Source organism: Lepus europaeus, chromosome 13 (genome assembly GCF_033115175.1).
Source record: "Lepus europaeus isolate LE1 chromosome 13, mLepTim1.pri, whole genome shotgun sequence".
NCBI classification, from domain to species: domain Eukaryota; kingdom Metazoa; phylum Chordata; class Mammalia; order Lagomorpha; family Leporidae; genus Lepus; species Lepus europaeus.
In genome coordinates, this window is record NC_084839.1 from 24,132,884 (window position 1) to 24,147,138 (window position 14,255).

Consider the following 14,255-nt stretch of genomic DNA (forward strand, 5'->3'; position numbering starts at 1 on the left):
CACAGGTCCATACAAAGACTTGTACATAAATGTTCATAGCATCATTATTCACAATAGTCAAAATGTGGAAATCCAAATGTTGATCAGCGGAACAGTGGGGAAACAAACTGACATCTCCATACAGCAGAATAGCATCCAAGCATTAAAAAAAAACACTGAATGATTTGTTATATAACACTGATGACCTAAAATACTACTACTCTTAAAAATACTATTCAGTGAGATATACAGTTAGACAACAGTTATGATTCCACTTCTATAAAATGTTCAGAATAGATAAATTTGTAGAAACAGAATGCAATTTAGTGATTGCCATGGGATGGGAGATATAAAACAGAGAGTGACTGGTATGGGATACAGGGTTTCTTTTTGGGGTGATGAAAATGATCTAAAATCGAATGTGGTGATAGCTGTACAACTGTGTATTAATATAAAATAAAACTGAATTTTATCTTTTAAATGTGTGAATTATACCTTAATAAAGTTGTTTTAAAAATGGACCTGTAAGGCCGGCGCCATGGCTTACTAGGCTAATCCTCCGCCTTGCGGCGCCGGCACACCAGGTTCTAGTCCTGGTCGGGGCACCGATCCTGTCCCGGTTGCCCCTCTTCCAGGCCAGCTCTTTGCTGTGGCCCGGAAAGGCAGTGGAGGATGGCCCAAGTCCTTGGGCCCTGCATCCCAAGGGAAACCAGGATAAGCACCTGGCTCTTGCCATCGGATCAGCGCGGTGCACCGGCCGCAGCGCGCCTACCGCGGCGGCCATTGGAGGGTGAACCAACGGCAAAAGGAAGACCTTTCTCTCTGTCTCTCTCTCACTGTCCACTCTGCCTCTCAAAAATTTAAAAAAAAAAAAAGGACCTGTAGGAGTTGGTGCTGTGGCATAGTGGGCTAAAGCCTCCGCCTACAGCACCAGCATCCCATATGAGCACCGATTCAATCCAGTTCTCTACTATGGCTTGGGAAAGCAGCAGAAAATGGCCCAGGTGCTTGGATCCCTGCACCATGGGAGACCCAGAAGAAGCCCCTGGCTTCAGATCAGCCCACCTCGGGCTGCTGTGACATTAGGGAAGTGAACTAGCAGATGAAAGACCTCTCTATCTCTCCCTCTGTCTGTAACTCTACATCTCAAAATTAAATAAATAAAATATATTCTCCCACACGGGTGCAGGGGCCCAAGGACTTAGACCATCTTCTACCGCTTTCCCAGGCCATAGCAGAGAGACGGATCGGAAAAGTAGCAGCCGGGACTAGAACTGGTGCCCATATGGGATGTTGGCACTGCAGGCGGCGGCTTTAACCGCTATGCCACATCACTGGCCTCTATACATTTTCAAATATTAATTACTAAAAATTGATACATCCCATTGAACTAGTTCTGGATACAAACAAAAAACCACCCTACTGAAATCAGAACTCAGTCTAGAAAATATCAATAAGCATTAGTTTTAACTTCAGTTTTAGTTCAGTTCTAAAGATTTGTGCTTCCAGATAGCATAATTGTTAAGTGCAGCTTACAAGGCAAAACCACTAATCATGTCTAAATATCTATAGTCAAATTTAGGTCCTTACTCTCAAAGTACAATTCCAAAATGATAACCCAAAGGAGAACCAGGCAGGGGTGGAGAAGTAGTAGTAACAAATGCTAGGAGGATTGGGCAATAAAAATTTACGTACAACATTCTTGAAACCTTGGGGAATACATTCTGATTGTATCTTTCAGTTGATTAAGAACTTACATAGGGCAGGCACTGTGGTGCAGGTGGTTAAGCTGCCACTTGAGACACTGGCATCACATATCCAAGTGCTGGCTGGAGTCCCAGCTCCTCTGCTTCTGATACAGCATTCCTGCTAAAGTGCCTACAAGGCTGCAGAGAATGGCTCAAGTGCTTGCATCCCATCATTCATGTTGGAGACCAGATGGAGTTCCTGGCTCCTGGCTTCAGCCTGGCCTAACCCAGCCATTGTGGGCATCTGGGGAGTGAATCAGCAGATGAAAGATCTCTGTCTCTCTCTGTCTCTCTCTCTAACTCTTTCAAATAAAAAGAACTTATAAAAGAATGGCATAGAAAATAATTTTTCCATATTCATGGGCATTTATATTAGTTTTGAATGTTGAACAGGTACTACATGTTAATCAAATGAATAGAATTCCCTTTTATCAAATGTGCTTTGGGCCAGTGTTGTGGTGCAGAGGGTTAACTCCCCTACAACACCTGCATCCCGTATCTTCACTACTCCACTTCCAATCCAGCTCCCTAATGCACCCAGGAAAGTAGTAGAAGATGGCCTAAAAGTTTGTGCCCCTGCCAACCACGTGGGAGACTTGGACGAAATTTCTTCCTCCTGGTTTTGGCCCAGCCCAGCCCTGGCCATTGTAACCATTTGGGGAGTGAAGCAGCAGATGGTTCTTTCTCTCTCCATGTCTCCCCCTTCTTCTCTGTAATTCTGCCTTTCAAATAAATCAATCTTTTTTTAAAAACACAAAGTTGCTTAACTTCATCCTAGTCAAAAGAATCCTGATGTGGTACACTAAGTAAAAAGTGCTGAAACAGATGAAATGCTACTCTGAAGACAATAAATACTCTTCAGCCTTGGACACCTTCTCTAAAACGGAAACCCACGGCATGGTTGTGATGTCCTGTTTTATATTTTTCTCATTAATATAATGATTGAAAGTGTCATACACTATCTTAAGAACTTTCTGCTCAGTACAACCTCTAAATTTCAGATGACTTCTTATTGCCATTAATAAGCCAGCTCCTATATGGCAGGAAAGAGCTGGCCTACTCAAAATCATACTACAGGAATTGACACTGCCTTTAATAAATGGAAATATAATTTATAGAAAAACTAACTTTCCACAGAAGGCTGTTTTGTCACTTCTGGAGAACCTTACAATCAAAAATTGATAGCACCTTTGATACTTTAAAACTATATTAACTAAATAATCTACCAGATTGGAGTTCTCATTAGCCAGTCTGTCTTCATATATTTCTCAGGCAACACTCCCAAATCTACCTTATTTAAAAAAAAAAAAAAAAAAAAAGCCTTTATTTTATCTAATTGTGAGGCAGAATGACAGAGACGGCGAGACAGAGATCTTCAATCTGTTGGTTCACTCTGCCAAATGGCTGCAATAGTGAGGAGGTGAGAGCCAGGCCAGGCTGAAGCCAGGAGCCAGGAACTCCATCTGGGTCTCCTACATGGGTGGCAGAGGTCCAAATACTTGGGTCATGTTCTTTTGCCTTCCCCAGAACATTAGCAGGGAGCTGGATTAGAAACAGAGCAGTCAGGACTTGAACCTGCACTCATATGGGATGCAGGCATTGCAGGATAAAGCTTAACCCTCTGTGCCACAACACCCACCTCTTAACTCCAAAGCACATCATCTTAACCATGTGAGGGCTCTCCAGACCATGAAGAAAGAAGGGAGGGGAACATCAATCGCAGTATTAGGAAAACCCCTCCTCAAAATACCTGGTTCCACAGCAAAAGTGACAGGAGAGACGCAGAAAGTATAAAACTCCAGCTGTTGATGGCTGCCATCCTTACCTTAAGAGAAGGGTTTAACCTGTCCTAAAGCTGAATCTATGCAGCAGTCAGGATTTTAGCAATCTTCATAAGGTACATTTTTATGGTAACATTACCTCACCTGAATCATTAGAATCAAGCAAATAAGGTAAACAGACTTTATTAATTGGTGGAATTAAGCCCTAAAGGTTCAGAGGAATAGGAGTACACTTTCTAAAAAGATTAAGACTCAGGCCAATGGTCATGGTTATTTTCCTGCCAGTGCAAAGAAGCTATGTTATATTTTAAGAGAAGTGGAATAAAGCCAGAGGAAAAAGCATCAATGAAAAAGAAGAGTCCAACAGTACTTCAAGAGGACTTCATTAGGGACAGTTAACTACCAACGAGGCTAAATTCAGCAATAGCACATGAGGAAGATTTTAATATCCTAGTAGTTACCTCTCAGGAAGATTAAGATCTAAAGAACAGTCTGGCAAGATCTCTACACACCAAACAGCCCCTGATGAAAGGTCATTTTCTAATTACCAGAGAAGCCAAAAACAAAGGGAAATACCTTGCAGTGAAGAAACACATGGCACAGAATTGCTGGACAAACAACTTGAAAACAGAGTATGGAAGCATCAATTCAGCAGAAACTGGAAAGGAGAGTACCGAAGAAAGGGAACTACTACAGCAGAGAAGGAAGGGGAAAATCAAGAATGGGAAACTTGGAGAAAGTCTTGCTGTGAGATGCCACATTCACTCACATCTTACCTTAACTGAAAGTATCACAGAAACAGAACCTCCAGACCACCCAACGTCAAGGCCTTCCTGTCTAAGCTGTATCCAGATGTTACCAAAACTCAGACAATACCTTTGCCAAGCACCCAGTTACACTACACACCAATCCCAATGAAACACAAATGCCAAACTTCAGCTTGACACAGACGATACCAGCATGTGGTGTCTTGGGGCAATCTAATCCTACAGATTCTTTCCAACAAGACAAGTGTCCTAATCTTTCCCGGCCTCAGTTTCCTAGCTGTACAAGGCAGGAACCAAGTGCGGTGGGATAAAGTGCAGGGTCCCCTTCATTCTTGAACTGCTGTACCTAATGATAGAATCATTCTTAATGTCTGCTGTGGGTATAAAATTTGAGTCTGACAACAAATCATTTAGGTTCATGCTGTCATTCCAGAGCTAACCACAGGGAGCAGTGAAAGAGCTGAAAAATTCCCAAGAGAGCCAGTACTTGGCTGCTACCTGAAGCCCACCTAGGAAGCGGATAAAGCCTCAATCCCAGACATAATTAGAGCGTTTCTCTGGCCTCTCTGCCTAGAACTCAATCCCTCTTCACAAACACACACCATATCCATCTTTCTTCCTTTCCTTCTTAACAAGGTTCTCCTTATTCTTTGTAGTTTCACATCCATTTTGCCCACTACTAGTCCTTTTTATCCAGATTTTCCCCTTTTATCGAGTGAAATTTTCTTAAAAAAAAAAAGAAAAGAAAGTTGTAAGTTGTGGTGTGAAAAGAAATTAGTGACTGCGAATCAAGGAAACTTAACTACAACAAGCAGCTGCAAATGACAATTATTCAGTAAGTTTTAGAGAAATCCCAAAGGGGTGGGGGCCAAGCAGGATAAAAAAAAAAAAAGTCCAGTGTCTGCCACAGTGTGTGTCTGCAAAAGTCATAAAAAGCCCCGAGGAAGCTTACCAAGGAGTGACAACTCCGAGAAGTCAAGCAGAGCCTGGGAAGCTAACACACAGTGCCCAAGGCCAGGAAACTAGGAGTTAAGAATGTGAAACAGACCATTCGCCCGGGCTTCGCCTTTCCCTGTCAAGTCCCTCGCCCAGAGAGACCTCCCCACGTCACGTATGTTTAAAAAATTCAAATTAAAAAAAAAAAAAGTAACAAGCCGCTCCCATCTATCCGCCTGTTCCTCGAAAAGCTAATGAATAAATGGTCCCTCGTTTCGTCTTCACGCCCACACAAACCCGCACGCCGTTTACGAGCACGGAGCGAGATGGCGCGAAGGCTCGGGGAGAGGGCGGTCAGCGGGCGGAAGGTGCCTCTCCCCACATGGCAGCGCCTCGCCGCCGCCGGCCGCCGGCACACGGCCCCTAGGCGCCGACCCCGCGCTCGCTGCCGCCCTGAACCGCCGCTGCCGACACCGGCTCGCGTCTGGGACCCTTCCCCGGGGGAGAGCCCCATCCCCCGCTCCCTTTCTCCTTCGGGTTCCCGCCGTGCAGTGGCCAGCCGATGGGTCCCTGCCGCCTCACCTCCATGGAGACGCGCCAGCCCTGCATGGCGGAGAAGCCGTAGGGCAGCGGCAGGCGCGGGGCACCGACCCCGTCCCCGGAGCACTTCACTGTGTTGGGCTGGGAGAGGTAGGCACCCATGGCGGCAGCTGGCCGGCGTCCTCAGAGGCAGACAAGCTGGGCGCGACCCGTGCCGGCGCCGGAGCCGGAGCCCCCGGGGCGCGCGTGGCAGGAGCAGGCCGGTGAGCGCGGCCGACGCAAGGTGCCGGTGAAAGGCGCGAGGCCGGCCGGGAGGCGGTAACGGGACGACAGCACAGAGGGAGCGGAAGCGGAAACGGCGCAGCTCCAGGCCCCGCCCGGCCGGCGCGGCGCGGCGAGGCGCAGCGGGCAGGCATTTCCTTAGCAACTCGCCCCGCCCGCGGGGGACAACGGCCCGCCCAACCGCCGCTCCCGCGAGACTGGCGCGGCCACGCCCACCAACGGCCGCGGCCCGCGCGGCCCCGCGCCCCCATCTTGCTGTCGCTCGCTTTCGCTTCCCTGTCCGCCGCCTCTCCAGAGCCTTGTTGGCTGGGCCTCCCGTGAGTCGGACCCGGCGCTTCCGGTCCGCCCTCGCGTGATGTCCGCCCCTCTGCCCCCCGACCGGGGCCACGGACTCGGCGCACCCCGGCCGGTGGGGTTCAGGGAAAGTTGCCTAGCATTTGAGTTTACGCGGTTCCTCCCGCAGGCCTAGACTGAGAGACTGCGCGAGGGTCTTTTCTGACAGGAAAATGAAGACCTGGGTGATGACGTAATTGGGAGTTAACACAGTGTAGAAATGCGTGGTTCAGCTGGGTGAGGCGAGCTCCGAGGAGGGGTGACGAGCTGTGGCGTCGGGGAGTGGGACGCTCAGACGGGACCCGTCGGGGTTGTGTTGTGCGGAGCGAGAGAGGGAATTGGGCCCGGGGTGGCAGCAGAGCCGAGTGGATGGAGCCGGGGCGGGGGCGAGTGTAGGAGGGAGCCGCCCGGGTCGGAGCGGCTGTGTGAGCGCCGACGTGAGTATCTGGCTCGGTGGGCATGCTGGCGTGGCATTTTAGGATCGCTGGCGTGGTCTGCGTGGACGAGGCGAGTCTGGGCGCTGTAACTGGTTGGAGGACTCCAGCAGGAGACAGAAGCGCTGGGACCAAGGTGATGGCAGAGTGGCAGAAGGGAGATGACAGGACAAATCAGGCAGCAACAGTGGAGGATTTAGTCATAGGTTGGATTCAGGGAGTGGAAGGAAAAGGAATTCTGGAAACTCAGATTATTTTAATATACAGAAGTAGGGGGCGGGCACTGTGGTGCAGCCGATTAACGCCCTGGCCTGAAGCGCTGGCATCCCATATGGGCGCCGGTTCGAGACCCTGCTGCTCCACTTCCGATCCAGCTCTCTGCTATGGCCTGGGAAAGCACTGTCCTTGGGCCCCTGCACCCGCGTGGGAGACCCAGAGGGAGCTCCTGGCTCCTGGCTTCGGATCGGCTCCGATCCAGCCGTTGCGGCCAATTGGAGAGTGAACCATCGGATGGAAGACCTCTCTCTCTCTCTCTCTCTCTCTCTCTCTCTCTGTCTCTCTGCCTCTCCTATCTCTATGTAACTCTGACTTTCAAATAAATAATTTTTTTTAAAAAAATGTACAATACAAAAGTAGTCATGGCTTCTTCTTAACTTTTACGATAGTCCACATTCCTTGACATAATTTTCAAGTGTGCGTCTCCTTTTTCTCTCGTTTTCTCGTGCAACTCAGTGTTTCAGTGATGTTTTGGGTACCTCCAATCCATGCTTTCTCTTCCCATGCTTGCATCCGTGGAACACACTTCTCTGCCCGCCCTATAGACCGTCACTTCCTACCTCTAATACCCCTGCACTAGTTGGCCTCCCCACTGGTTTGTTTTTCCTGCTGAACTGTAAACCATGAGGAAGTTAAAAACTCCCTTGAAGTTATTATCATGGTGTCTCCCAGTGGCATAATTCTTGGATGTGCTCAGTAGTGTTTAAATATTTGTTGAATGAATGAATGATGCAAAGGTTTTGACCCTGAATGAAAAAATCTGGTGGGAGCTATTAATAAAAAATTGGGTAGTTTGCAAGGGTTGTAAGGGGACTGTTCAAGTTTTGGGAGAAAACAGTTCAGTTTAAGGTGACATGTTGAAAATATTGGATTGGAATTAGGCCATGAGGATAAAGAATATCAACATAATTAGGCTTGCCATCTCGGACCATGGCGGTGCAGAAGGATCATGAAACCTCTCAACTGCCATGGCTGCTGCTGCCTCTCCTGCTTCTTCCATTGTGTGTTTTTATTTCCATGAGAATAGATGGTGCCATGCATTATGTAAGGATCTTTCACAAATTATTTCCACTTTGAGTTTTTCATCTGTTAGACATACAACTACTACATACAATCTACTCTTTGAGATTACCCTAAGAGTAAGGAAAGCTGAGAGACTGGCGTTGCGATGCAGCTGGTGAAGCCCCCACATGTGACAGGCCCTATCAGAATATTGGTTCCAGTCCCGGATACTCTGCTTCCAGTCCGGTTCCCTGCTAACGCCCCTAGGAGGCAGCAGATGATGGCCCAAGTGCTCAGACCCTGCCACCCATGAGAAGGACCTGGATGGAATTCCTAGCTCCTGGCTTCAACCTGGCCCACCCCTAGCTATTGCAGCCATTTAGGGAGTGAATCAGTGGATGGAAAAAATCTCTGTTGCTCTTCCTTTGAAAGCTTTAAAGAGAAGCCAGGTACTAGCACCAAGTCCTCCATGAATGCTGTGTTAAAAGGCTGGCATTTATTAAATATACATACATGCTAAATCACATCAAATTATCTTCACAGAAAAATAGGAGATGGTGGGGCCAGTGCTGTGGTGTAGCAGGCAAAGCCACCGCCTGCAGTGCCAGCATCCCATATGGGTGCTGGTTAGAGTTCCCACTGCTCCGCTCCCCCTCCAGCTCTCTGCTATGGCCTGGGAAAGCAGTAAGAGGATGGCCCAAGTGCTTGGGCCCCTGCACCTGCATGGGAGATCTGGCGGAAGCTTCTGGCTCCCGACTTTGGATTGGCGCAGCTCCACCCGTTGCGGCCATCTGGGGAGTAAACCAGCAGATGGAAGACCTCTCTCTCTCTCTCTCTCTCTCTCTCTCTCTCTCTGTGTGTGTGTGTGTGTAACTCTTTCAAATAAATAAATCTTAAAATGGTCTGAAACAAAACAGACAAGGAAAATGGAAAAGAAAATAATGACAAGTAAAAACACACTGGGAGAGCAATGGTGTCACCAAAGAGAACTGGAGATACTAAAGCACTTATGGAAAAAGGTGGGAGAGACAAAATATGAAGATGATGTTGTCTCTACTCTCTTCCACATCCTTGCCACCACCACCCAAACCACTACAGAACCTTCCAAGGACACAAGATTTCATGCTTTGAATTAGAGGGCCAAAAGGAAAAAAAAAAACTGGAAAATAAAATCTCCACTCAAAACGTATTCAGATTGGTAGTCATGAATCTGTCTTTAAACATGAGCTACAATGATCTGGCTCTTCAAATGTGATAATAGAACCAGCTCCTGAATATGTATATACTTTTTTTTTTAAAATAAATATGTATATACTTTTTTTTGAAATAAATAACTTCATGTGAAAATAATTTATTTGAAAGGCAGAGCGACAGAGGAGAAACATCCATTCCCCAAATGGCCACAACAACCAGGGCTAGGTCAAGTTGAAGTTAGGAGCCTGGAACTACATCTGGGTCTCCACATGGGTGGCAGGGAACTAAGTACCTGGGCCACTTCCACGGCTTTTCCAGGCACATTGTCAGGGAGCTGGATAGGAAACAGAGCAGCTGGGACTTAAACAAATGCTCCTCTATGGGGTGCTGGCATCAACAGGTGGCAGCTAACCTGCTGTGCCGTAACCCCAGATCCTGAGCATCTGTGTATTTGAGAGACTGGTCTGAATGAAAAGATCTCTTCAATATGAAAGGCCTTCAAAGAGTTCGTGGGAAGTGTGTATCACAGAAATATGAATTTCAAAAATGTTTGCAATCGAAACTTTTAATTCCATTTTCCAATAACTTTTTTTAAAAGACGTATTTTACTTATTTATTTATTTGAAAGACAGAGTTACAGAGAAAGGTAGAGACAGAGAGAGAGGTCTTCCATCAGCTGGTTCACTCCCCAGATGGCCACAATGGCCAGAGCTGCACCAATCCAAAACCAGGAGCCAGGAGCTTCTTCAAGGTCTCCCACAAGGGTGCAGGGGCCCAAGCACCTGGGCCATTTTCCACTGCTTTCCCAGGCCATAGCAGAGAGCTGGATCAGAAGAGGAGCAGCTAGGATTCAAACCAGCACCCATATGGGATGCTGGCACCTCAGGCCAGGGCTTAACCCGCTGCACCATAGTGCCGGCCCCCTCCAATAACATTTTGATACTTGTAGATACCTTTATTCAATAACAAAAAATAAATGGGATTGATTTGTTGTGGACAGAAAATAACCAATTTTGAGCATTTGGTAATTCCTACACATATTCACAATAATATATCCTAGTATCACTTTTGCTTTATTTTTAAAAATTCATTAGATTGCTAATATTATGGCCATTTCTCACACTGGTCAAGCAATGACGATAACTGACATCAAGGCATTCTTTTTAAAGATTTGAGAGGTAGATTAACAGTGGGAGAGACAGAAAGAGAAAGGTCTTCCATCTGCTGGTTCACTCCCCAAGTGGCCACAACAGCCGGAGCTGGGCTGATCCAAAGCCAGGAGCCAGGAGCTTCTTCTGGGTCTCTCATGCAGATACAGGGACCTAAGCACTTGGGCCATCTTCCACTGCTTCCTCAGGCCATAGCAGGGAGCTGGATCACAAGAGGAGCAGCTGGGACTTGAACTGGCGCCCACATGGGATGCTGGCATCACTGGCAGTGGCTTTATCCGCTATGCCACAGAGCCAGCCCCAAATACAAGGCATTTAAAAACCTTTATTGTCTGTTTTCATTTGCCTCTCAAACAAAAGAGAAAAGTTGGTTAAGCCAGTGTTGCAAACATAAACACCGAGGGAGCCAGCATGTGACACAGCATGTTAAGCCTACTACTTGCAACGCCCCAGCATCCCATCTCATCCATCTCCCTATTAATGTACCTGGGAAAGGAGTAGAAGGTGGCCCAAGTGCTTGGGCCTCTGCCATGCCTGTGGGAGATCTGGAAGGAGTTCCAGGCTCCTTGCTTCAGCCTGGTCAATCCTGGATGTTACAGCTATCTGGGGAAGTGAACGAGCAGATGGAAGATATCTTTTTGTCTTTGCCTCTCATTCCTTCTTCCTGTCACTCTGCCTTTCAAATAATTTTTTTTTAAATAAAAAAAAAAAGACACTGGGAATTCAAAGGAGCCCAGTTCAGCCAACTTTGCCTTAAAGTCAAATGCTTTAACTTTAGAGTGACACCAGTTCAATGGTAAACTTCAATGTAGACTCAAGATCACTCAGAAATGTTAATCTAGATGATTATGCTAATAAAATATGCCAATAATAAAATATGCTAGTATGCTCATATAACATAATAAGTAAAACAGTTTAAAAATTCTTAGGCTTGCATCGTGGCATAACAGTTTAAGCCACCCACCTTCAGAGCCAGCATCCCAGCTGCTGCACTTCCGATCCAGCTCTCTGCTAATACACCCAGGAAAGCAGCAGAAGATGGCCCAAGTCCTTAGGCCTCTGCACCCACATGGGAGACCTGGAAGGAACTCCTGGCTCCTGGCTTCAGCCTATTACAGCCCTGGCTGTTGTGTTCATTTGGGGAGTGAACCAGCAGATGGAAGATATCTCTCTTTCACTGTATTGCTCAGCCTTTCAGTTAGAGAAAATAAATCTTAAAAAAAAAAAAAATCTCATGGTGGATTCAAAATGCTTTGGAAATACAAGACACCTAGAGGGCAATGAGTCACAGATTGCAAAACTGCTTATGGAAGATGTTAACTAAGGAGAGAAAGAAAAGTGAATGAAATTGGGAAGTAGGTCATTCCTGGCTTTTCCTTCCATGCTTTTCTTGGGGTTTTTAATTCTGTTTTTGACTCTTCTTTCATGTATTTCCTTCACATATGATGACATTACTCTATTCATAAAATAGTAGCTTTGGAAACAACAGTTTTGATGCTATGGTATATTCCATTTATTTTTATTTTTTTAAATTTTATTCATTTGAAAGGCAGAAAAAGATCTCCCATCCCCTGATTCACTCCTCAAAGGCCTGAAATAAACCAGACTAGGCCAGATTGAAGCTGGCCTAGTCTGGAACTTAATCCTGTTCTCCCACATGAATGGCAGGGACCCAACTGCTGGAGCCATCACCTGTTGCCTCCTTAGGGTGTACATTAACAGGAAGCTAGAATCAAAAGCAGAGGTGGGAGTTGAACCCAGGCACTCCAGTATGGGATGTGGGCATTCCAAACCACTACACCAAATGCTTGCCCTTGTACTCATAAATTTTAAAAGGATGCTGAATGTGTGTGTGTGATATTTCTGCATATTATGATGTTTTGACATTTTATTTATTATTTATTTTTTTGACAGGCAGAGTGGACAGTGAGAGAGAGAGACAGAGAGAAAGGTCTTCCTTTGCCATTGGTTCACCCTCCAATGGCTGGCGCGCTGCGGCTGGCGCACCACGGTGATCCAAAGGCAGGAGCCAGGTGCTTATCCTGGTCTCCCATGGGGTGCAGGGCCCAAGGACTTGGGCCATCCTCCACTGTACTCCCTGGCCACAGCAGAGAGCTGGCCTGGAAGAGGGGCAACCGGGACAGAATCCAGTGCCCCGACCGGGACTAGAACCCAGTGTGCCGGTGTCGCAAGGCGGAGGATTAGCCTATGGAGCTGCTGCACCGGCCAGATGTTTTGACATTTTAAAGAATGCTCTCAGGCTGGGAGAGATACTACTCCCAGGACTAGCTAGTTTTGAGAGAGCGACAGATTCAGCTAGTAGGCCTCTGATATACAACTGACCAGTCCAGAGCCACACCTTCTCTATCTGGCCCACCTACTACAGGAGATAATCTACATTAATCATCCCAGGCAGCGCTGGACCAACCTGAAAGCTTAGAGCCTGTGGGAATTATTCAAACTGGCCAATCCTCAACTCCTTGCCCCACCATGCCTTTCCCTTGGCAAACCCAATAAAGGCTCTGACTCAGATTTGCCCCTCGCTACTGTCTTATGCCCACCAGCCACAACTTGGCATTTCCCCTAGCAACCCATGTAGCACGCAGTGTCCCTCTCTCTAGGACATGAGAATGTAATATGCTTTGTTTTCCTGTGCTTCTCTGGGCCTCCTCTTGTAAAGGAACACAGACAAAATGAAACTTTGTTTTTAAGTCAAAAAAGTATTATATTTTATAGTTGTATGTTTTGTTTTTTTTTAAAGATTTGTTTATTTGAAAAAGTTACAGAGAGAGGGAGACACACACACACACACAGATCTTCCATCTGCTGGTTCGCTCCCCAAATGGTTGCAACAACCAGGCTGAGCCAGGCGAAAGCCAGGAGTTCCATCCAGGTCTCCCACGTGGGTGGCAGGGACCCAAACACTTGGGCCGTCTTCCGATGTTTTTCCTAGGCCATTAGCATGGAACTGCATTGGAAGTGGAGCATATGGGATGCTGGCATTGCAGGCAGCAGCTTTACCCACTACACTACAACACCGGCCCCTGTAGTTGCACTTTTATATTTCTAGGGCAAGACATCAGTGAAACTTCCTAGAATGGTTCTTCTACATATATGTGTAAAGGAAAGATAGCCAGCCCTCTACATCTGTGTGTTCACATGTGCCGATTCAACCAACAGCAGAGCAAAAATATTAGAAAAGATAAATTGCTTCTGTATTGAACATTTTTTTCTTGTTACTTTCTAAACAATACAGTATAACAACTATGTAAATCACATTTACATTGAATTAGATATTACAAGTAATCTAAATGTGATTTAAAGTAAACAAAAGGATTATAGAAGTCATATGCAAATAAAATACTATTTTTTTATTTTAACATTTTTGTTCATGCATTTTATTTGAAAGGCAGAGAGGGAGAGTTAGGGAGGGAGGGAAGGAGAGAGAGAGAGATGGATCAATCTTCTATCTGCTGGTTCATTTCCCAAATGGCCACAATAGCCGGAGCTGGGTCAATCCGAAATCCAGAACCAGGAGCTTCTTCTGGGTCTCCAGGAGCCCAAATACTTGAGCCATCTTCCATTACTTTCCCAGGCACGTTAGCAGGGAGCTGGATTGGAAGTGCAGCAACTGGGATTCGAACCGGCACCCATATGGGATGCCGGTGCCACAGGTAGTGGCTTTACCCACTACACCACAGCGCTGGTCCCTATTTGTTATTTTTTTAGTGTTTATTTTTCATCTACTTGAAAGGCAGAACAACAGAGAGAGAAACTGAAAGAGCGAGATCTTAAATCTATTGGTTCACTCCCC

At 46.5% G+C, this 14,255-nt stretch overlaps 1 protein-coding gene across 2 annotated transcripts in view; it reads right to left on the minus strand.

Moving 5' to 3' along the window:
* PPM1G (protein phosphatase, Mg2+/Mn2+ dependent 1G) overlaps positions 1-6,025 on the minus strand; it is a 31,441-nt gene extending 25,416 nt beyond the window's left edge. The window contains exon 1 of one of the 2 annotated variants that reach the window (XM_062209159.1): positions 5,794-6,025. In XM_062209159.1, the coding sequence (XP_062065143.1) occupies positions 5,794-5,913 (120 nt within the window). In that variant the 5' untranslated portion in view covers positions 5,914-6,025. The remainder of the gene's footprint in view (positions 1-5,793) is intronic. The other variant, XM_062209158.1, reaches the window with a different exon arrangement.
* Between the last annotated feature and the right edge of the window lie 8,230 nt (positions 6,026-14,255).